This window comes from Macaca nemestrina, chromosome 5 (genome assembly GCF_043159975.1).
Source record: "Macaca nemestrina isolate mMacNem1 chromosome 5, mMacNem.hap1, whole genome shotgun sequence".
NCBI classification, from domain to species: Eukaryota; Metazoa; Chordata; class Mammalia; order Primates; family Cercopithecidae; genus Macaca; species Macaca nemestrina.
In genome coordinates, this window is record NC_092129.1 from 116,639,134 (window position 1) to 116,664,804 (window position 25,671).

Sequence of the window (25,671 nt, forward strand, 5' to 3'; positions counted from 1 at the left end):
CACTACTTTTCTGTGAACTAAAATTATTCAAACCTCTATAGCTTCCAAAAATTTCCTTCAATCACACTTTGGAATGGAGTACAAATTTCAATCTATATTTGCTTAAGCTAAAATAGTACTTTATATTAGAAATACAGTTTGAAAATCTAAAGTAATTAATTTGTTAATAGTTCTTTTCTGCTTTGGACAATAGCCAACATCCTGCTTTTATAACATAAGTTAACATTTCTGTTTCTCTAGCAGTGGCCTTTGAACCAGAAAAACACGGACTCAGTTTTGCCAGTGAAACATATGTAACTTCTAAGAATATGTTTAGAATAACTTATTTGTTAATATGTAGATTGAAATGGATAATTTCTAAATTCATAATATGATACTCTTGTCATTTCTTCTAAACCTATATGATCTCTTATAAAGAGCTATATGAATTAAACTGGGCTTTACACATAAAATAATTAAATAAGAAAAAATACTATGAATTTAATAAATCTTCAACGTCATATTCATTTCGATGATCTTATCTCTTTTTTTGACCTTCATGTCATGGATGGTGGAATCATGGATTCTTGATTGAGACCTTCTTTTGGAAAGACTTTTGGAAAGTTAGAGACCTTCCAAAACAACCTCATCTGTTCAGGTTGGCTTCTCAGAAGAGCAGCCACTGTTGAGTGAATGCTTGCTATATGCTAGATTCTCTAATGTGTGCTTTATACACATTATATTTTCATATACTATATGAGGCATGAGTTATTTTCCCCATTTAACAGATGAGGAGACTGAGTTGCAGAAAGTAACATGCCCAAAGGCACATGGACACAGCTAGTAAATTGCGGAGGTTTATCTTAACCACTAAAGTTCCCATTTTATTGTTGAGGTTGTTTAAATTATGTAACTTTATACTACTAGCAGCAGAACTGAGTTTCTATCCCAGTACTCAGTCTGATCAGTATATTCTTACATAATTAATCTGGACAGAAATAACTGAAGAAGCTTACTCCAATTCCCACCACATGTGGCATAATAACAAGAGTAACTGTGTGAAAATTTTGTGTTCAAATGATCTAGAGAGTTGTGTTTGTACTACGTTCAAGTCTACATATTTAAGGATGTTATAGAAACTCATCTGCTGTGAAAAAAATCTCTAAATGAGAGAAGTGATCCCCCCTCAGGAAGAAACTTTCAGTGATGTTTTTATTACACTATGGTATTTCTAGTGTTTGATATAAATGATATCAAATTTTTATATTGAAAGCCATTAAATTTAGTCTTTTGCTAGGGAAAAGAAATATCCAGATTATCTTATTATATAAATCATTACATAGGTTATAAGAACACAAAGGACTTAAAATTTTACAAGTAACTGATCAATTAGTGTGACTATTAAATAATACCATAAATCATGGAAGAAAATAATATTACATGGGTAAGTTTTGAATGAGGGTACAGTTCAATGGAAAGGAGAAAGCTGGAAACTTTTTATAGGGAAGGTCACAAAGAAAAAATCAAAGGCATTAATATTTCATTCACGTGTCAACAAATTTATATGATAAAAGATGACATAACCTTGAAAAGCTACTAACAATCTAGATATGAGACATTACTGTCATTATATATATAATATATAAAAAATATAGATATATATAAAATATATAATACTATACACACACACACACACACACACACACACACACACACTTTTTTTTTTGAGACCTAGTCTTGCTCTGTCACCCAGGCTGCAGTGCAGTGGCGCGATCTCGGCTCTTTGCAAGCTCCACCTCCCTGGTTCCCGCCATTCTCCTGCCTCAGCCTCCCGAGTAGCTGGGACTACAGGCACCCGTCACCACGTCCCGCAAATTTTTTTGTATTTTTAGTAGAGACTGGGTTTCACCATGGTCTAGATCTCCTGACGTCGTGATCCGCCCACCTCGGCCTCCCAAAGTGCTGGGATTACAGGCGTGAGCCACCGTGCCCAGCCACATATATATGATAACATATAATAAGTCATCAGATATTTATATATTATAATAACAGTAAAATTAAGGGAGATGCTTTTCTAAGTTTTATAAGAAGTTAAAGTGTGAAAATTTTGAATAACTCTTTTTAGCCAGTTAGATTAAAAATATCATAAAGAATGAAAATATAAGACACACACAAATAGTGCTTGATAAGTGATTATTTCAAGTAAAGATTTTTTTCCTGATATATACAATTAGTCAAAGAAAATAGAGTATTTTGCCCTGTTTAGGTTTGCTTGTTTTGATTCTGCTCTGTCACATACCAACACTGTGTTCAATCTACCTCCTGACCTTTGTGACCAAAATGAGGAAGGCTTTGAAAACCCTTACCTAACGACAACCATTGTAAGTCTAGCCTCAATGTTTAATGTTCTTATCTGACAAGCAGGCAATATGCACAAATACACTCCAAATTTCCTAATGGCCTGTTATAGTATTTTTAGATTTTTGGTCATATTACTTAAAAATAGCACATTGGAAACTTTTACATGGCAGAATCTACCGGACACACTAGTACATCAATGACAAAATTCAAGGCATAGCAACGCAGTCAGTGATGGTCTGAAATTGGAGTACGGGATTCACTGGTAAATAACCTTCAAAATCCACCAATTGCAGCTTACCCGGCTCTGTGTTTGAGCTTTTTATCTAGGATTCCATCTCTGGAAACAAGTTTATTAAATACCAAAATGCCAATCACCATGTTGACCTGTCAAACAGAAACAAAGTTGACCTTTCAATGATATTGAAGGGAATCAGGTCCCTGTTTCTCCTGAAAATCCTATTTTTATCAATTCATAACCACCGTATCAGTAGTAGTGGTATGAAGCACTCTCAAACATTTTATAAGTGCACAGAGGCATATGGAACAATTTAACAGTGGTGTGCTACTTTAAAGTTGTAAAGTACATTACGTTCATTTAATTTCCATGCTTTGCCGTTAACACTGGGGAAATTAACCTTCAATTGCCTGACTTTTAAATGGTACCATACTATGCCAATCTGGCATTCTTCTGTCTGAGTCAACCCTGAGTAAAATCATTTGGCTAAATGAGTTTTACCCTATGCCCGTGAGCCAGGAGATTCTGAATCGTAGAGCATGAGGCTAGGGTGAGCCCTGGCAGCAAAAGGTGCTGATGATTTGTCATTATTCCCAACACACAGGACAGAATGCCTAAATTCCTCATGCTGTGTGGTTATTCTCTTCTGTGGAAGGGGAGCATTTTGAAGTACCATGCTTTTCTAGGCAGAAAGGAAAGCCTATTCAATTCACCAGAATCTTTTTCACAATGGACACTAGTGCTAATTTTAAAAATATGCTCTAGTGTACAGTTCTATCATTTTCTTTCTAAGACTTTCTTATTCTCACTTAAAAAGTCTTTTGCATGACATAAAATGAAATCACACTTATTTTTCCTTTTTCAAGTAGAACTGTAAAAACTGCATAGATGTCTATTCGTACCAGCTTACCATGAGCCCCCACAGTTCTCTAATCTACCAACACTTTCTGATCAGGGAATCCAGTCCAATGAGTAAATGAAAAATATGTTCTTCTTTTTGCCTTTCTTGCCTCTTTCCAATCTTGGTGTAACCCTGCCCTGCTGCCAATGAAGATGGTGAATATAAAGCGAAAATGCGTCCAGTTGCTAATATAAGGAAGATGTAAAACATACCTATTAAGTATGGACCTAGGAAGAGTCACTCTTCATAGTTTCCTGACAAGACACCATTTAATCAAGAGAATACTTATTCATCTATGTAACTCTCATTATTTAAATTAAGAGAAAAAGTGTATTCTATGGATTCTAGTAATCTACAACTTAATCATAAGGGAATTTGTCACCCCTCCAAAGACCATACTTTGGTGTTTCAATTATATACATACTTTGTTTCTCCATTTTAGTGTTATATGGGCATTAACCTAGAAGCTTAGGGAAATAATTCAGTTGATTAAATAAAAATTCAATGCAGCAGACAAAAAGGTGTCTAATAGTTTTGATTTCCCTATGCTCTAAGATTCTTGCCTTGATTTTATTTTTCTTGCAAATTATAGACAGTTTCTGCTCCCTGTTACAGCTTAGTGGAGGGAGAACAAGCTTAAAGGAAGAAAAAACTGACATCAGAATTAGTAGCATGTCACTACGCTTCAATTTTTTGAATGAATCACTCAAGAAACCAAAGAGTAACTTTCCAATTAGAAATATAATTGTACAGCAATATGAATATTTGTGTTTAATTTAGACTGTTTCTTTCCTCCCTTATTTTCTTTAAAGATGCACTGGGCAAGAAAAATTTGTAATCAATAAATCCAAACAGAGAAAGAGAAAGGCAAATTGGAAGGAAATATTTCACATTACCATAGTTTAAAATTTTAAACAATTATTTTGTGGCTTCAAAAGAGAAATTTAAAATCCTTATCTATAACATATGGCAGTGATTCTTAAACAGGGATGATTTTGACCCCTAGGGACCGTCGGAAAATGTCTGAAGATGTTTTTGAGTGTTATGACTAGGGGGTACTACTGGTATGTAGTATGTAGAGAAGAAGGATGTTGCTGAACCTGCTAAAACACACAAGACAGCCTCTGCAACAAACAAACATATGATCCAAAATGTCAGTATCACTGAGGTTGAGAATATATTTCCTTTAGATATTTGACAGGGACAGCCTTAAAGAGATTTCCCTATTAATAACCATATGTATTATACAGAATACTCTAAAGGTGAGATTATGGTAAATGATGAGATTCTATATATTAAAGAGGAAGAATTCATTAAAACTTACTCAAACTTCTTCACAAATCTGAAATTACTGTAAGAGAAATACCACACTCCCAGTTTAATATTCTTCAGTATTCAAAATATGAATATTTTAGAATAAAAGACTGAATAACAATTGATATTCAATCAGAATAATAGTCCATCGAACTTTAAAATTTCTACACAAGAACTACATTATCAAAATTGCCACTCTGATTGAAAGAAATTAGTTTTTTTTTTCCTAAGAAAACAAAATAAGTTGATTTCAATGTTTACCAGGACAACAGCAGCTGCAGGTCCCACAAAAGCATAAAGTAGTCCTCCTTCAAGAGAGAGCCAGCAGCTGAAAATAACATTAGATAAGAACTAACAAAAATTAGTGACAAGTATTAGACCACTAAAGTGTGATACAAACAACTTAGACTATACATTTAGCCTTGGAATTTTGGCACATGTTAAAGATTTGTAATAAAAAAAATACATAGAAGATATAGAAAAAACTAGAATTACATCATTTCATGAGTAAGAAATACTATATACGTCTAATTGAAACAGTTTTATTATAAGGATTTACTTTCAGGCAATTGAAACATTTTAGACAAATTACTGTTGCAGTGAGGTTTCTATATTTACTCTCAATACAAAGATAAGTATTATTTACATTTCATAAAATGCTGCTTTATATCCATTATGGATTTTTTCAAATGTACTTTAAAGCAAGAACAGTGTATTTTTTTTTAGAGTTTTAGATGTGCCATTTACCTGCTCTTCCTTGAGGCCATTGAAATATTGGGAGAAATTGGTTTAAAAGCCATCATTGCAGGGAACGGATAAGCTACATTTGCATGCTATTTTTCTTCTAATTTTACTTTTTCACCAAACTACTAAGAAAATTCCCTAAAGATAAGCTTTTGAATAAAAATAAATGCAGCTGTGTTTGTTTCAATGACTAAATTCACCAAGAGATACAGGTTTGCATTGATAGAGACAAGATAATCGATTTGGGAAGAAGCAGTCTCTCACAGCAGAGGGAAATGCAGAGGGAATGGGGCTGACACTGGAGGCTTTGCAGGGTGGCACATCTGCCCATGCAGAATCCAGGAAAGTGAAAATGAGGGAAGCGTGAGGGGCTGCTGATGCAAAGAGTCACGGCCACCATTTCATGCACCTGTTTTTTGACGTTTGACCCTTGCACTATTTCTTCTCAGTTTACAGAATCAGCCTGCTGCCTTTAAAAGTAATAACAATGAACAGTAACTGCTCTGTATCTGTTCTAACAATAAACTGCTCTATATTAATTGTGATGGTGGTTACATGACTTATGTATTTCTCAAAACTCACAGAACTATACACTTAATAGGGTAAATGTTACTCTATGTAAATTATACCTTAAACATATTTACCTGGTCATTAATTATATATGTACAGAAAGAAATACTATATTAGCATATATATACACAAATATGTGTATGTATATTCAAAGTCTGCATTTAGTTATTGTTCCTCAACATAACAGCAGAAAGATAAAAATGTACTTTTCCATTTTAATATCTATTTTTAAATAATATACCTGGAGAAAAAACCTTAGTCTCACAGAATACTTTAGATTGTGTCTCTAAGACTGCCACTAAATTCCCACTGTATGTGTGTGTAAATTAATCTCTGCCACTAAATCCCCACTGTAATTTTGTGTACACTAATCTTCAAACTGAGGTTTAATATATCTTTCAAGATATACTAATAGAGATTCAGTATATCTTTTTTTTTCCTAGGAGTTTACACTGTTATAAAAATTTATAGTTATAAAATAAATACATTACTTATTGTATTGTATTGCACTTTAATTATAAACTCTTTGAAAGTAGGAACCATCATATATATAATCTTGCTTATTCCCATATTCCCAATACAGTGACTTTCCAAAAATAGATGTATACCAATAATGATGCTATTGTAAAAAGTAATAAATTAAGGTGATAGTGCTGTAGTAACCAGTACTCTGCCATCTATGCTATCAGAATTTTTAAACATAATATAGATTGCATAAAAATGCTCTGATGACACGAGCTTCTTAAACTTTTCAGAAGTTTCTTTACGATAAACAGGTGAAATAATATCTCTCAGTATGTTTACAATTTGTACGAACCTACCAGAGGGCCTAATTAGCAGTGATTCCTACCTCAAACCCAAAATAATTAAACAGAACATCATGCTTTAAAACATATGCTTTTAATAAGATGCGCATCTCCTTCCCCACTTCTTAGTTGCCTCCTCAACTTGGAAGCAGATAAAATAAAACATGAAAGTGCATTGTTTAGCTTTAAAATGTTAAATTCAAACTTTACCACAAATTCTCTCATAGAATTTATCAGCACTACCACTATAAAATAAGCTGATATCATATAACTTTTCTCCCTTTTAATTTCTTGCATAGTCCAAGTATTTTCTAATGTAAAATCCATTGGTTCCCTTGATCTATAATTGTTAGTATGCATTGCCCTAACATAGTAACAAAACTTGAACTAACATGACAGAATTTGGTTAATAACAATATACATTATCATTAATGGAATTAGAAGCTCATAGCAGTATCACGTTCTAAAAAGTAAGTATGTCAAGACTTATCCAGTTCTCAATTTATTTGAGGTTGGGCATGCACAATAAATATTGAAATATTTTAAAAGCCAAATATGCTGGTCTTATTAAGAATTGGGAAACTGAAACAAAGATTCTGAACAGTGCCACACCATTTACTTCTTAACCTTTGTAGATTTAAGCTACCTTGTTTTGTTCCTTACTAATGCAATTTCTACCATTGTTAATGATTCCATGATAAAATGCAAGCCATCAGCAGTGCCAACCAAGACTCTCTGATGATTTGTTAAATTATAAACATGATTTATCACTGTAGATGGACTTACTAGTGATCAGTGCCATATCCTTTTGTTCTGGTGAAGCCTACAGATGTGGCCACTACTAAGGCTGGTAAACCTGTAAGAAAAGCAATGCCACGCATTCATATTTAGCTATAACCACTATGCATACTGGCCTAAGAAAAGCCAGAACAAACTCCAGATGCTTAAATCAGAGAAACTATCTTTGGATGAGTCACTTCACAAGGTACGTTTCTATTACAAAATTTCTTTCAAGTTTAAAAATATGAGAGAGGTAGCTGAGCTTTTAACTTACTGCACTTCTCTGTTGTTGCTAGGTTACCACCACATTTGACATGGGTTTAAATGGAAGTAATAACAGAGATTTAGTACATTTTTTAAGTCATTTTTTTCCCTAGGGGTTTACACTGTTATAAAGGAAATTTATAGTTATAAAATCAGAAAGGCAAAAAGTGGGTGTTCTGGTGTGATGTAATATCAGAGAAGTGGAACATTCCATTGGCCACATATTGATCCACATCAAGTTGTACTTATAATAAGATAGAAAAAAACATAAATCTTTTCAGTTAACGCTTTCTTTATAATTTGCTTATAATAACAAGAATGTAGAAACAGAGAGTTCAATTACCTACATACCTGTACCAATTCTGAGCTAGCATCTTCTTTTAGTTTACATTAATGGGAATTACACTTACCTCATTCAAGTTCAATGGAACCTCCCTGTGTTTTGGTAGAGTCTCTAATCTACGCTGTTTAAAGATTTTTTTTTTTTAAGTTTTGGTTATGCCTTCTTTTCAGGAAGATCATGTTTGCCTTTTCTGGTTGAAAAATCCGTCTTCTAATCATCTTCCTGTATCTCCTCTGCCCATCTTCTTTCTTACTGTCATTTCACATACTTGATGCTATTCTCCTTCTTCTGTGAGCCTTCTCTAGTGACATCACATTCCTTCATGATATTTAATGACAAGAACTATGGAAAACATCTCAGAGGGACACACCATAGTGTTAAATGAACACTGGTGACTATATATAATTTCATATACATATATGTATATAAAATTGTAAATATATAGTCCCCTCCTCATCCTTATCCTCCCTTTCCTCCTCCTCCTTTTCCTCCTTCTGTTTCTCCTCTTCTTGTTCCTCCTCCTCCTCCTCTTCCTTCACACATGTCATTTGTTGATTTTTTTTATTGGACCAAGTTCATTAGGGAAAAAAATCCCTCATGGGTTATAACTGAAGAATTAATAGTATGTATTTCATACAATTTAGATTAAATTTTGTCTAGACTCATTATGTTGTACTTGTTCATGATGAAACACATACACCACTATTCTGCCAACCCATAAACTTTCTGATACTTTAGCATCATCAGTTTAGGTTTTTGCTACCTAGAGTAGTTTAAATATTAGCTGTAAATCTGGAGATTGTTGGTGAACCCTCTCCTCAAAATCTTTAGTAATAATTTTAAACAAGGTAGTCACCAATCCTGAAAATCACCATGTTTTATTCTTCATCAAAAAATGTGTTCTTTTACCTGTATTCTGTATTTCTTAGAATAGTACTAATTCATGGCAAAAGTGTCCCTTGATTTAAACACTACTTCAACTTTAGAAGGCCTTTGTCATGAAATTTAGACAAAAATTTGATGAAATTCTAAGTGGAACAAAGTCTTCAACTTTCGTGTTTGTGTGAGATAGGGTCTTACTCTGCCACACAGGTTGGAGTGTCGTGGTGTGATCTTGGCTCACTGCAACCTCCACTTCCCAGGCTCATGCAGTCCTCCCACCTTAGCCTCCTGATAGCTGGGAATACAGGTATGTGCCATCACTCCTGGCTAATTTTTTGCAATTTTGGTAGAGATGGGGTTTTGCAATGTTGCTCAGGCTAATCTCGAACTCCTGCACTCAGGCAGTCCACCCGCCTCGGCTTCCCAAAGTGCTAAGATTACAGGCGTGAGCCACCATGTCTGGCCTACTCTTCAACTTCTTAACTGCTTTTCCATTTGTCTCAGATAAAGTCCTAATACGTTAATTCGACATAACAGACCTTGCTGAAACCTAATGAATAATATTTAAGTGTTCTTGATCATATTTTTCCAGCCTAAATTTTTCTGGAATTGTTATAAGTACACTTATTTGTAATTTCCCAGGTTCCTCTCAGCTTCCCATATGCCAGTCTTCTAATACAGTAGATATTATTGTATATTTGGGCTTTTTCTAAAAGTAGCTTCTTAAATTAACTAGACTATCAGTAGAATTGGCTCTATAATATAGATCTTTGAGATGTCTAGGTCATGAGGCAATTTGAGAGAAATTTCTTAATAAGCACAAGTGAAAAATTAATTCTCAGTCTGTCAGCAATTCTGTTTCTACTTTTGAGGATCACGTTGACTAGCTGTGAAGTTTCATTACTTCTCTAAATGGTGTTCTTCCTGTGAAATGAATTACTTTATTCTTTAATTGCTTTGAGATTTCTTGAAATGAAGTCCTCTAAGTTTTCTTGGTGGGAGTACATGCCTAGTGAACCATCACACATTAGGCTTTGAAAATTTTAAGGTATTTTGCACTTTCAGAAAATGTTAACAGAGAGCACTGTTTTTCTGTGTGTAGGTATCTCGGGTCTCATCTCATACTATCTAGGCACTGTTGAATGTTAACTGACTAGCTAAATGAGCATTCAATACTTACTTCCTTTTAAAGTTCCAAATGACCAACGAATGTTCAAAATTGACCAGCTCATGTATTTTCACTTCCACAGATTAAATTAGACACAAAGTAGCCTGTGTCTAATCACTCTTGACTACTTTATAATATGTGTTCAGAGTCATTTTGAGAAGAGCACGAAAGGGTATATCAATATGCTTACCCCATCCAAGGCACAAAAAGCGTTTTCTTATAAGCCGTGTTCTAATTTTTCCAGTTACAGCCATATATGATTGCCACGCCTCAGTCAAAACCCAACAGAATGAAGCCAGGAAGAAAAAGTGCAAAAATGCAGTGGTGGTTGTGCAGATACTCTGTGGAAACAAACAAACAAAAAAACTCACACTGAACCAGGGAGAGGGAAAATGATATGTTCTTCAGAGGACTGTTAATCCCTGATTCATTGCTTTTATTTCAAATACCTACTTATTCTCAGTGACAAGAGTAATTATTTACAGAAATTATAAACCCTGTGGTCTTTATGCTCTATACAGTATTTACAATTGAAAAAAAATGTCTAATTCCATTTTCACACTTAATTTTGTATGAGAAGAACCCTGAATGTAAATTTGAACTCAAGGGAGATTAAAATTACTGTTTTACTTGAATTTTGACAAATATAATTAAGAAAATGCTCTTTTCTTTGGTTTAAGTTACAGACATCTTGCATAATTATTTTGGCTACATTCTTTATTCTTCCCTTTTAACAGATAATCGTTCTTTGTTGTTATATCTGTGTTGATGTTAAAATTATATCTGTAAGAGTAACAGCCTTTCAAAAGAAAAAATTACTTTGCTCTTCTACATGCATGATATTCAAGGTGTAACAGCAAAGTACAAAATGAGGTTTAGCTAATAGCACAGTACAAAAATAACATATGTATTTTAAAGTACTTAATACAATGCTTCTATACTCTTACTTAGCAAAGTGTGTCCTAATCAAATAATTTTGAAAAGCTAATCATGTCACCAGCAGTGCGGAGCTAAGATTTTATAGATAGTTTTCTTCATGTAACTTAATCACCTTGAATATGCTGATCATTAGTTGTGACTCATCAGCAAAAGATCAGCAACTTCATTTTGGTAAAGGTTGCTACTTATTTCACTGTTGGTATAATTTCTTTATAAATCTTGTTGACATGCAAGTCTTTATAAACCAGAACCAGCAACAGGACTAATTTGTTCCTTTGTCAGTCATTCTCATTCTTACTGTTTTTAAAAATGGAAAATGGCAAAACGAACACAGTAGAACTTAAAAAATTGTAAAAAAAAATTACAAAGAAATAAAACTATAACCCATATCTTCTCATGACTACCACCATCCACTGCTAATGCAGAATATCTTACAAGAATTTTTTGGCTCAAATTATTCATATGATTTGTTAATTTTGTTAAATTTCACCAGATGTTGACTTAGTTTGCCAGTTCTTCTAATCCTATAAAAAGAATCTCAGCATGTTTATCCACCAGGTTGTGTAAATGATCAGAGATAATGTTAAGAAGCTGAGTAGCACTGTGCTAGGTATACAGCAAGTGCCCGACCAAATATGACTATTACCAGCATTATTATAAGTGGCAATAAAACAAAACAATTTTCTCAGCATGTGAAGCCTTGTTTCATGCAGTACTTAAATCTATTTAGCACTTGTTTCTGCTTATAAAGATGATAAAATCATGGATTTCTTGAACACTTCCTCATACCTATACTCTAGTCTCAGGTATAATGCAGTAGCTTTAACCAATTGTAATTCCTCCTATTCTTGACACGTTAAGACTTTTATTTTTTCCAATTTACAGTTTAAATATCTTCAGGCTGACCAGTTCGCTTATTTTTTATCTATAGTTGCCAATCCATTTGAATTCCAAAGATAACTCTTCCACTTGCTATTCAAGGACTAGTTAACCTTTCTAAGTCACTAGTTACTCTTTCATTTTCCTCCACCTGTTTGTTTCAACTCAATTGTATGTGCTAGCAAAGCTAGTCCATCTCTATTTTTAAACTGTCAATAAAGAGTTATATCAAACTGCAAATACGTTGCAATGTTAGACCCTAAGTGTTGGTGTACTGAAATTTTATAAGAAATAATGAAGTGTTCAATGTCTGAGGACAGAGATTTTAACATTTTCTTTCTGTATATTGTGTTCATTACTTTGCAACCCCCCGATATTCACTTTAATTCCAATACAAATTGAAGCACATGTAATTTTGAGCCACTGACATTTATTTCAATAATCACGTCTCTTTGAACAACAATATGGCCACAGACTACAGGGAAATGTATTGTAACTAAAGAAATAAGGCCTATTTCTTCAGACAATAGTATTCTACAATAGCTGGAAAAATATTTAACCTTAAGTTGCTCCGAGTACGGAGGTAAGCTATCTCAACTTAAGGAATGTGTACATGTGAACCAAAGAGGTTTAAGTCGCAAAGCTAACCATATATGAAGAGCATCGCAAAATCTATGATCTTGAAAAATAGAAAAAAAAGGAGCTACACTTTGCTTCATCATGTGAAGATTTAGTATAAAGTCAAACACTCCGATAACAAGCATATGAAAAATGCTCAACATCACTGACCACTAAGAGAAATGCAAATCAAAACCATAGTGAGTGAGATACCATCTCGTATCAGTCAGAATGGCTATTAATAAAAAGCCAAAAAGTAACAAATACTGCTGAGGTTGTGGATAAAAAGGAAGGTTTATATACTGTTGATGGCATTGTAAATCAGTTCAGCCATTGTGGAAGACAGTGTGGTGATTCCTCAGAGACCTAAAGACAGAAATATCATTTGACCCAGCAATTCCATTACTGGGTATATACCCAACAGAATATAAATTTTTCTGTTATAAAGACACATTCCGGTATATGTTCATTGCAGCAATATTCATAATAGCAAAGACACTGAATAAACCCAAATGCCCATCAATGATAGACTGAATAAAGAAAATATGGTACATATACAACATGGAATACTATGCAGCCATAAATAAGAATGAGATCATGTCCTTTGCAGGAACATGGATGGAGCTGGAGGCCATTATTCTTAGCAAACTTAGGAACAGAAAACCAAATACTGCATGTTTTTACTAATAGTGGGAGCTAAATGATGAGAACACATGGACACACAGAGGAGAACAACAAACACTGGGGCCTATCGAAGGGTGGAGGGAGGCAGAAAGGAGATCAGGAAAAATAAGTAATGAGTATTGGCTTAATACCTAAGTGTAAATAATCTGTCCATCCAGACCCCATGCCACTCATTTACCTGTGTAACAAACATCCACATGTACCCCTGAACTTAAAAGAAAATCAAACACTCCATACAAGGAAACACACACTGATTTTTCTACTGGTATGTTATATTGGCTAAATTGCAAATAGTCTTTACAATACAACTTTTATGAATAGCAATTTTCAAGTGAACTTTATTATTTTCCACAAATGACACATCAGCTTCTATAAAAGAGGCCTTTTTACTGTTCAGGGCTCAGGATTGTTTGATCTCTTCTCCTACGTAACCCAAAGCCACATCAGTAAGCCCCCAGTGATCAACCATCCCTTAGATCCCCTCAGTACTAGGGTTTTTTCCACTTACAAGCCTCAATCCCTGAATCTCCTTTTCCATAAAGAGGTTCGTATCTTGGCAACTGTTCAATTATCACTATCACTGGACTCACTATTGTGACCTTTGGTCCTACAGTTTTTCTTTATTCAAAAGTCTCCATGTGTTGACTTCCACTATGGCTAAGCCTCGCAGTTCACCTTTCGAAATGTGAGACTCATTAGCATCTCAAGTTCATCATTCAATTCTTCTGATTTGCCTGCCTTGTCAAACCCCAAACTAGTCTCATCAGTGTCACAGCTGATGAATGTTATTGGCAAATATTTCAAAACTTGAGAACGGATTTAAATTGTCAAACTGAGCACTGTTTTCACCTAACACTCTCAAGTACATCCTTTGCACCAAATTCCTAGACACAATAGAAGAGATTGCTTAAAATAACTGGAAAAAATAAGAAGAGTAAACTGCGATGGACAAGAGACTGTGAGAAATTCCTTGAAAGCAAAAGTATATAAAGAACAGATTGACGATGGATACCACAGCCCAAAGCTAGGTATTGGGAGCAGGAATGAAGATATGGGAAGTAGAAAAGTCATGATGCACGGATGATACAGAAGTTCTGGTCTGTTTAGAAGTACTTCCAGAAGGCAGAAATCAGGAAAATCGGGGGAAAGGTAACATTTAAAGAAATATTGCAGAAAATTTTCTCAAAACTTTAAAAATTCTCCTGACTGTAGGAGAGACTAAAGATCTCTCACACACACACACACACACACACACACACACACACACACACACACGTGCACGTGCACATATACTTTGATGAAATCGGTGAAAATAGAGAATAAAGAGATAAATCTTAACAGCTATCAGAGTAAAAAGAAACATACTGATGAAGAAATCAGAATCAGATTGACGTCAGATTCTTTGCAAGCAACCCAGGGTACAAGAAGGCAGTAGAATGAGATTCTCAACATTCTAAGAGAAAATAACTTTGAAGACAGAATTGTACACCCAGCCAAGCCACTGTTCAAGAGAGAAGCATAAAGAAAGATATTTTTTAAATTGGAAGAAACTTTGAAGTTAATTACCTCAAGATCCTCTTTGAAAGAATTGCTAGACAATATAAACCACTAACAATAAGAAGTCCAGGAGGAGGGAATGAAATAAAAGAAGCGATGGACAGCAAAGAAAGTAGTAAGTCTCCATGTGTAACAAACCTGCACGTGTACCCCCGGAACTTAAAATAATAGTTAAAAATAAATAAATAAATAAATACTTTAAAAAAAGAAGAGAATAAGTCTAAAATGTTTATTTTACATAAATTTATATAATTTTAAAAATATAGCCATGTGGATATAAAATTGAAAATAATATCAGAAAGGGTTCCAAGATGAGAGTTGCAAGGGAACAGAGGAAAATAAAAGTATTCTAAACCTCTTTTTTGTTGTTCTCAGGGATGAGATACTGATTAATTCTAGATTATAGAAAAATTCACTTGAACATTTATGTTAACAATGTTTCAGTTACCACAAAAAATAATAACAATACATTTTTAAAATAGAAAAAATTGAACTATGAAAAATCTATCTGTTCAATTAAAGGTGAGCAAGAGCACAACAAACTAGAAAACATGAGAAATAGAAAAAAAAAAGTAAGAAAATGAACATAATTCCAAACATCAAAAATCACAACAAATGGTAATACTTTGTATTTACTGGTTAAAAGTTAGAAACTTTCATATTGGATGAAAAAATCTAATTCCAGTAATGTAATTATGTGACATACTTCAAACCCAAAGACTGACACAGGAAGATAGAGAACAAAGAGATGAAAAAAGCTAGCTTATGCAAATACTAACATGTTAAAACGAGCTGTCACAATATTAATATTGGGAGAAAAATGAAAGAGATGAAGAGGGACTTTTCATACTAATAAAATGAGCAAGGCACAAAGAAGACACAGAAGGAACACATCGTTATGAGAACAATAATAATTTCTCAAAGTGTATGAAGCAAAAACTGAGAAAACTGCAAGGATGAACTGTCAAACTAAAATTATAATGATAGACTTAACATACAGCTCTCAGAAAGTAACCAAAAGTGGAGAAAAAAAAATTGATGATTATAATGCAATAAACACAAGTGGTTAATATTCTTTCTTTGTAATATTATACATAAAAAACAGAGCATATCTAGATTTCTAATATACAAATGGAACCTCTTAGGATAGAAAGTGAAACAAAATAAATTCAAGAAAGTTTATAATATACAGGACATTTTCACAGACCACAATTTAATAAAATCAGAAATCATAATTAAAATTCTGTACCTTTTGGAGGAAAAAGCTTTTGAATAATTAAAGAGAAACCAATACTCTAAATTATAAACTATTTATAGCTGAATCACAATTACAGCAGCATATATATGAAAACTTGTGAAATTTTGCTATGATAATAGAATATTTATAGCCTTAAATAGAAGACAAGAGAAAGATGAAAATTAATGGGCTACTTAAAGAAATCAGAGGAATAGATTTTAAAAAGATAAAATCGGAAATTAACAAAACAGAAAATTTAAAAAACAGTAAAATTCATCTATAAAGACAAAGCTGACTCTAAAAGACCAATAAAGCAGCAAAACCTTGGCCATTGTGATGATATTTAATGGTGAGAGAAAAAGCAAGATAAATAAGATTAGGAATTAAAACGGTTATATATATATTTGGTTATATATATATGATTATATATATATATCCTTGACAAGCTACATAAAATGGACATTTTTCTAGTAAAACATAAATTATGAGAGATAAAACTAATAACAGATAAAATGGAGTCATAATGGAAGAAGTAGTCCTTCAAAAAAAGTAGAAATTCAGAAACATTTCAGTATCATTTTCCATACACCAACAGGCAAATTCTAACAAGCGTAAGAAACATCCAAATTCACATTACCATTTCCAGGTCAAAGAGAAAGATTAGAAGTATCCAACTCATTTTATAAGGAGGCTAGCATGACATCGATACTGAAATGAGCAAGAAAGCTGTAAGCCACTTCCACTTACAAGCATAAATATGAAATTACTAAATAAAAGATTATATCTAGAAATACAGTAAAAGGATAATAAATCAGTATCAAATCAGAGTGGTTCCGATAATGCAGGGTGATTCAACATCAAAAATGACCTCCCCATAATTTATTACATTAACATATTAAAGAAGAGAAATCATATGGTCATATTAATAAACGTGAAAGCATTTGATATAATTCAGAACCCAAATAATAATTTTAAAAAATGTTATTTGGAAATTATATATTGAAGTGAACAGTCTTAGTTAATAAAGATCATCTTTTGAAACCTCGTAGTGAAAATCATGTGTAATAGTAAAATACTAGATTAATGTCCATCAGTTATGAATAAAAGTAGGATGTCTACCATCACTTTTATTATTCTAAGTTGCACAAGAGTTTCTCACCAAAACAATACAAGAAAAAACAATAATAAAGATACACATTTTTGTCACTGCAGATAATATATCTCCTTATTAGAATATCCAAAAATAATCAATTTTTAAACTATTTGAAATAGTAAAAAGAATCAACGGGGTGGTTGGATGCAAGATCAACACATAAGAATTTTATTTCCTATACACTGAGATCAATATACAAATCTAATTTTTCTATATTAGCAACAATGTTATTCGGAAAATGTAGTCCAAAATTTTTAATAAAATATTACCGATTTGTCTTTCTTCTACTTCCCAAACCACACTAAAATAACCAAGTTATTAAGTCACAAAGAAAAAATTATAGGCAGTGGACACCATGAACTCAAGGTGTTGACAAATTCAGAAGATTCTGAGGAAACAAGCTTTAACTGACAAAGAGTGGTAGAGAAAGTTATACACTACCTGCTTATAGGGTGGTGGGGCAGTGGGTGGGTAATAGAAATGTTGTTTGTAATAAAGCTTATTCACTCTGTGGACTTTCTGAATGTGGGGACCAGAAACAGAAAGATGACACAGTTTTATATGGGGTTGAAAAAGAATGGTTGGTTGAAACATCTACCTAGAGAATAGTTGAAACTTTGTGTTTCCTTCTCTAGTCAACACAGCTCAGCACTGTCACAAGGAAGATTAGTTTCTGGAGAAATTGAATGGGTTGGTTTCTGAAGTCAGATACCAATCTCACTAGTGGGTAGGTGTATAAGCAGGAACAAATGTATGTATTAAACCATAGGACCCTCCTCCTCTCCTTTCTCCTTCCCCTCTACTTTCAGAATGTCAGAGATTAATATTCTCCCTCAAAGGGAAAAAAACTCTCATACACTGGTTCATCTTTGATGTACATACTGTGAAGCCCACCTTTCAAAAGCCCACTCACCCACACAGAGCTATGCATCGCTTTTTAGGGCCTTGCTTATATATATGAATACACAGCCAAGAATAATGAGACAATTTGAGAATCCTCCAACATGAAAAAAGAGAAAAGTCCAGCAAACAAAGGACAAAGGGGTGAGCAGAGACAATAGGGTAAGAGCAAAATAAAAATTTCAAAAAAATGTAAGTCCTTCAAAGGCCGAGACAGAAATTGCTCATGTAGAACAAAATTGTTAAGGGACAATTATCAGATAAATTCGAAGGTTCTATTAATAATAAAAACAAAAACTATAAAGTACCTTAGAATGAATTTTACTAAAATATGCATGAATTTTGTGTAGAAAATTATAACATTTAATTAAAGACAAAAGAAGACATGAATAAATGAAAACTATATTATATACATGAGTTAAGAGACAATATTATACAAATATCAATCTCCCTCAAGTCAATAAATTTATTCAATGTAATTACCTTCAAATCCTAATTTTTTAAAAATTTTTGTTTGACAAGGCATTTCTAAATCATGGAAAAAATTAAATGCAAAAAATAGTACACAAAATTTAAAAAGAAGAAAGTGGGATAAAGGGACTTCCTAGTGATATAAAACAAAATAAAATGTGGTCAGATGATCACCAGCCCCATTTTACTTGTGAGGCATTGGAGAGACTAAGCAACTTGGCCAATGTCCCTTGGTTAAGAGTGGGAAACAGGGGTTAAAATGTTGTCTCTGATCCCAGAACTTGAGACTTTCTTGACTACCTTATACTGCCTTTTGAAAATATTTTGTGCTCATTCCAGAGTCTAATCCTCACAGTCTTTTTCATCCTTCTCAAGCCCCAACATTCCTCCTTACTGTCTTACATCAAACTGGCTTGTCTTCTACATCATTGGTGAGGTACAGACCATTGGTGAGGTACAGACCATCTATATTATTGATATCTTCATCTTCACTAGTCCAACTACCTTGAAATTTCTCCCTAATTCCACCAACTGCCTTCTTCTCCAATGCAGGCCCCTCCCCTTTCAGGAGATAGTGTAATAGAATCACGCAGTGTCATACCCTGGGTTCACATAATACTTCATTTACAGGCTGTTATTTAAAATCTGTGACTCCCTTCCTCAACTATAAAGTGAGAATAATAATAGCACCTACCTCATAGGATTGTTGTAAAGATTTGATACATAGTAACTACTATTTGGTGGGCTAAATTTTTAAACTGACATTATCTTCTAATGCATAGAGAGTAATAATTTTTATAAACAAATATGTGTTTTAATCCACAATAAATATTATAATAAAACTTGATTCATTTGTATAAATACATACACCTATGTAACTGTAATCAAGATAAAAATTTAGAGCATCTCCATCCTTCCAGTCCCAAAGCCTCACAAAGATAACCACTATTCTCACATCTAATATCAAAAAATAGTAACTACTCTTGATTCCATATTTAGTCATCTCTACATTATCTTCCTTTAGTTATCTTATGTACTCGATCTCTTAGCCTGCAAATCTGTTGAAGTTTCTTTGCTCAACCAACCAACCAACTGTCCATTATTCTGGTTTTCACTGGTTCTCATTGGTTTGTTCTCTCTCTCTTTCCAATTGTGGTCAAACTTCTTGAAAGATTAAGCTACACTTCAACTGCTTTATTACCTGCTCTCCTCTTTTCTTCTTGCCATCTAGTATATCCCCTAAACTTTCATCCCACAGGGATCACCCACGACCTTCTAATTTCCAAAGCTAATAGGATGTTTTCAGTAGACCACAAAAACTTTGGACCTCAACATTCTCACTTACAAATTATGAGAGTTTTATCATACAGTTGTGAAAGGCTTTCCTAGATCTAAAATTCTACAATACCAAGAATTCTGTAATTAAAGTCCTCATCAGGCTATTCACTTCTTAAATTAATTTTGAAAATTTGTGTTTTCTTAGGAAATTATCCACTTCACTTATATTTTTCAATTTGTCAATATATGATTGTGTGTAATGTTCTCTTGTACCTTTTAAGAAATACATTTTTCCTTTTCTAATATTACTTGTCTATGTTTCCGATTTTTCATCAGATATATCTGAGTAGTCTGTTTACTAAAATTTTCAAATGTTAATTATTCTTTTATTTCCCTTTAAAAATATTATTTTATTATTACAGTGATGAGTTTCTTAGAGTATGAAATATAACTATTTACTGCTTTTTGTTTGGCAGGGTTTCAAGAATTTTTGAAAAATATACATAATAATATATTTACCTTATTTCCAACATTCAAATAAACGAGTTAAAGGTGTTAGCATCTTAAAAATAAGCAATATTAGATACCTATCTTGTAAGTATTTCAAAAAGCAAAAGAGAACATGTTTGCTATGACAAATTATATAAAAAACATGAATGGAATAAAATGTAGAGAATTGTGCTTTTGCTAGAAAAATGACAAACAGAATACTGAAGTGAAGCACTTTAGTATACTATTTAGAAACTCTTAAAGAGTGTCAATATCTGCACACTTCAATTACAGTATTTATGAAGAAATCAAGAATCATTTGCAATTATAGTAACATTTCAACAATCTAAGACAAACTAAACTAATTCCTACATATAAAGCAATTATTATTTGAATTGTTTAATTTCATCAATTCACATCCTGATTTGCCTGTAATAAATAAATTAAGAATACATATATCTTGCTATTCACATGGAATAAAATATGTACAAGGCATTTACAATATAGTTCTGGACACACCAGTAACTCCTTACTCATTAACTATCCTATGGAAAGAAATTTTGGTGATGACCACAGTGATTTCAAAGGCAGTTCTTTAAAGGCTGCACTAATAACTGCATATTTACATTATTCAGAAGACCATAGTTCTTGTAGATTAAAAATAAATTATTATGAAGATGAAATAACGGCTAAAATGGGGATTTGCATAAAGGTAATACATAACTTTACACACAGTAAGTGCTTGATAAACAATAGTTTTTATTTGGCAAAATAAGCACATGTGAAGATGTTTGACTGCATCTTAAAACATGATGAGAAAACTAACTGATAAGCACCTACTCTGCTTAAACGTTAATTTTGCAGCAATGCTGTACGGGAAATATTTTACAAAGGAGGAAGGGAAGCTCAGAGTTTAAAGAACTTGTCTGAAGTTACATACTCAGCAAATAAAGAAGCACATGTGCTCTTTCCACTATAACATGTTGCCTTGTGCTTTAAAGGGTTCTTATTTTCTATTTTTTTTTTTTTTTTTTTTTTGAGACGGAGTCTCGCTCTGTCTCCCGGGCTGGAGTGCAGTGGCCGGATCTCAGCTCACTGCAAGCTCCGCCTCCCGGGTTTACGCCATTCTCCTGCCTCAGCCTCCCGAGTAGCTGGGACTACAGGCGCCCGCCACCTCGTCCGGCTAGCTTTTTGTATTTTTTAGTAGAGACGGGGTTTCAACGTGTTAGCCAGGATGGTCTCGATCTCCTGACCTCGTGATCCGCCCGTCTCCGCCTCCCAAAGTGCTGGGATTACAGGCTTGAGCCACCGCGCCCGGCCAAAGGGTTCTTATTTTCTAATATTAATTTTCTAATGATTGTCCATATTCTTTAACAGTACTGTTATTCTTTTTGAAACAAAAGGTATTCGCATGACAAATAAATAGATGTTATAATAAATAAACAAAAATTATATTAACTCATGAGCCTTTGTTGTTCAAATCACCACCAACTAAAACAGAGAAATACACCATTTCCAAATATATTTTTGGTTATATAAACTCCATCAACACATGTACAAATTAAGGTTACTTGGATAAAGCACCTCAATTAATGAAGTGAATCACTAAAACCAATAGATATTGTGAAGACAAGGTTCATTTCATAAAATTAAATGAAAAATTTGATGGCAATAAAAATTGAATCAGAAGCCTTTTGTTATTATCACTTCACCTAACCTTCCTTTTTCCACAGCTGCTATGACATGCTACATCAACAGCAGTGTCATTTGTAGACAGCTGAAAAACCTCTCTCATAGACCCAAGTACTTGGCCCATGCATTCTTTCCCTTGGATGTTATAGAAAATATCAATAGAAGAGATATGATGGACTTTAGTTCTTTCTTGAAAACTCTTGGTTCACCATTAAATACAAGCTACAGTACTTGCTTACAAGGTATGGCACAAGGTTATGATGAGGAAACATCATCTCTTTAACCCTTTCCACAACCTTCAATTTGTGAAAATTTTGAAGCAGGTTATTTTCTACATAATTAAAATATCTGTCACAAGACTAACTCTAAACAGAAGAAACTGTCAATATAAAGTTATGTAAGATACAAAATGATGAATGAAGGAGCAATAAAAGCAATTTCTAAATGTGAGTATCTCAAACAATAACTCTTATTTGCTAAATTTTTATAATTTCATATTCATAAAACCATCACTATTAAAAAGAAAATAGGTGCTAGATATATGTCAGCAGAGATAAAAATCTGTTCCACAGATGTCAAAAATATGTATCTAGTGGAAAACATGTTCATAATTTGAAGCTCTTGGAAAGTTTCTCAAACATAACAGGAAAATCTGATTTTTTGAAATGTGTGCTTTGGAAATTCAAACATTTGTACATCGTACACAGCAGATGCTTCATTATATACTGTTATCTCCAGGCTTAAAAAAATAACAATTTTATTCAAAATGAAATATAATTAAGTCACTTGCTAAATAAGGCCAAGAATTCAACGAAAGCTTTACTAATAATTTAGAAACTTCAAAATGCTAAGACAGTGGTTGTTCAAAAAAAGGAAGCATTTTCTCTTAGGTGTCTGGAGAGACCAGAGGAAACTGTTAAATGTTCTCACCATAGAAATGATAACTATGTGAGGTAATGCCTACATTAATTGGCTAGATGTAACCATTCTACAATATATATATATTTCAAAACATCATTTTGTACATGATAAATACATACAATTTTATCTGTCAATTTAAATAAATAAGCAAAGAGTAAAAATCATGTTGTAAACTCTAAGACAGAAACTGATTTACACTATGTTCTTTATGTGTAGAGGAAATCCTTTTTCAGTAGGTTTGTGCCCTCGGGTGTGTTTAGATATCCCTTCCCAGCTTGCAAGCACCATATATAGTCACTCAAAACCAAGGATCATAATAATGCAAATATAAAATTGCTTTCAACTTGCAACAAGCAAAGCAAACAAAATCTTGCAGCCCTGTTGCTGAGATTTCTAGGCCTTGAAAATATTTCTTGTATAACTTTGAAGGCAGAAGAGGATAGTGCTTTCCAGTCAAGAAGACACTTATTTATTCTGTTTGTCATGTTTGATCAATGGTCTTGTTGGTATCACAGAACTATTTCAATGTGGAATGAAAACAATTTTTGATTTAGCGGTAGCATGGGATAAAAAGATTGTAGGTTTTAAAGTCAAGCTAGTGTTTCCCAACCTTGGCTGCACATTGGTATCACCTGGGGAGCTCCAACAACTATGGATCTCTTAGTGCTATTCCCCAAGATTCTGATGTAATCTGTCTCTGGTGAAGCCCAAGTATTAGAATTGCTAAGGTGCCTCAAGTGATTCTAATGTGTATCCAGGGTTTAGAATAAGCAATTTAGACAGTCATGGACTGACTGTTGGTAATTAAGCTACCAAATGTGTGACCTTGTGCAAATTATCATATTTTTCACACCCTCAATCTTTCGTTTGTAAGATGGGAATGAAAAATACCTACGATGCAGGATTACTATAAAAATTGCTTATAATAAGTGTAAAGTGTTTAGTTCTTGGCAAATTCTCAAAAGTATTAACAATAATAACAATTCATACATATTCTCAACCCGTTACAGTAATTTATCTAGACTTAGGCAGTTCCTAAAGTTCTCAAAAGAATAACACACATGGAACATTCTGCTATGCATTCATATGTTTAATCTATAATGAAATTAGAGCTAATATACTTCTTTATAGAACCTGCTATGAAAATGATATCAGATAATTAATATTTAGGATGAACTTTTGAACAATAAAGTGTATTTTTTAAGCAAAAACAAAGTAATACTGCCATGGTGGGGTGCAGGAAGAAGGCAGGCTATCATTTAATCCTGTCCTCAGACCTCTCTAGACAAATAAGAGAAAAATGCCTCCTTTTTTTAAACAACCACTACAATTGAATTACACTAAATGCCACCATTGGGACTGTTATGGAATTCTAGGTGTGACAATTCATGGAGATTTCAAAGGACTTCTATGACAAAGTATCAATCAACCCTGAGATTGGTTGATTCCATTTGTGCCTACATTTCAAATCCCTATTTGCCTATCTCTGAGCTATCCATCCTCAGATATTTCAAGTCTACTATCTCCAATAATGAACTCTGCCTTTCTCCTTAAGGCAGTTCTTCCTTCCCTGTTTGCTGTCAGTGAAAGAACACTATCATTCCCACCAGGAACTTGGATGTCATCCTTGTATTTCCCTCACATCCACTCAATCACCAATTCCTATTTGATTGCATCTAATAATGATATAGAAACTCCACTCACCCTCCATTTTCATGATCCTAGTTGGTGCCATTGCTCACTCTTTCCTGGATTATCAGGGAAACAGTGAGATTCCTGTGAGGAGTCAGCCCTCTGCTGGCTCCACTTCCATTGGCAGAAGTGAAATGGGAGCTCCACAGGTAGGCATGCTCCTAATGAGGTCCCCTCACCTCTTTCTCTAAACAAATTGATAAAAGAGGTCATAGAATACGTCTGGCGTATACTAAGTTCCCAATAATGATGAGCACTAATTATCAGTATTTTAAAATTAAAACTGCAAAAGAGGATGTGGGTATGAGTTTTTTTTTTTTTTTTTTTTTTTTTTTTTTTTTTTTTTTACAATAGGAAATATTAAAGCATGTTTAAATACTAAAAGAAGAATCACATGGAGAAACTGATGAATCAGGAGTGAGAAAGAATTGATTGCATCAAGGTTTGGAGAAGTCTTATGGAAATGAAACCTAAAGCACATGAGAAGGAATGAAATTTAATAAAAAGAAGGGTCCCCTCTTGATTTGAAACAGGTAGAAAGGAATAAAAACTGGGTGTTGATGTAAATAAATTAGCATATTTTATGGTAGGAAGTTGAGATAATCTCAGTCTGTTATGGCTACCAAATTCTTTTTAGAGTAGCAGTTGGGTCAGATGCAAAAGTGAAAGATGTAGGAGGGAGATCAGAGGTTTGAGTACATGTGAGCAGATTGGAAATTCTCTTTGTTGAGAATTAAAGAGCTAGATAATGTGGAATTGCTAAGAGGCATTGAAGCCTCTGTTAGCTAAGTGACCATGCATTTTTATCAGCTCA

The 25,671-nt window shown here is 33.5% G+C and overlaps 1 protein-coding gene across 4 annotated transcripts in view; it reads right to left on the bottom strand.

Moving 5' to 3' along the window:
• Positions 1–25,671, bottom strand: part of LOC105479493 (adhesion G protein-coupled receptor B3) — a 735,858-nt gene that overhangs the window by 53,493 nt on the left and 656,694 nt on the right. For all 4 annotated transcript variants that reach the window (XM_071095963.1, XM_011737487.3, XM_071095965.1 and 1 more), the window contains 4 exons: positions 10,538–10,688; positions 7,697–7,766; positions 5,052–5,118; positions 2,639–2,724 (listed from right to left, as the gene is read on the bottom strand). In XM_071095963.1, the coding sequence (XP_070952064.1) occupies positions 2,639–2,724; positions 5,052–5,118; positions 7,697–7,766; positions 10,538–10,688 (374 nt within the window). The remainder of the gene's footprint in view (positions 1–2,638; positions 2,725–5,051; positions 5,119–7,696; positions 7,767–10,537; positions 10,689–25,671) is intronic.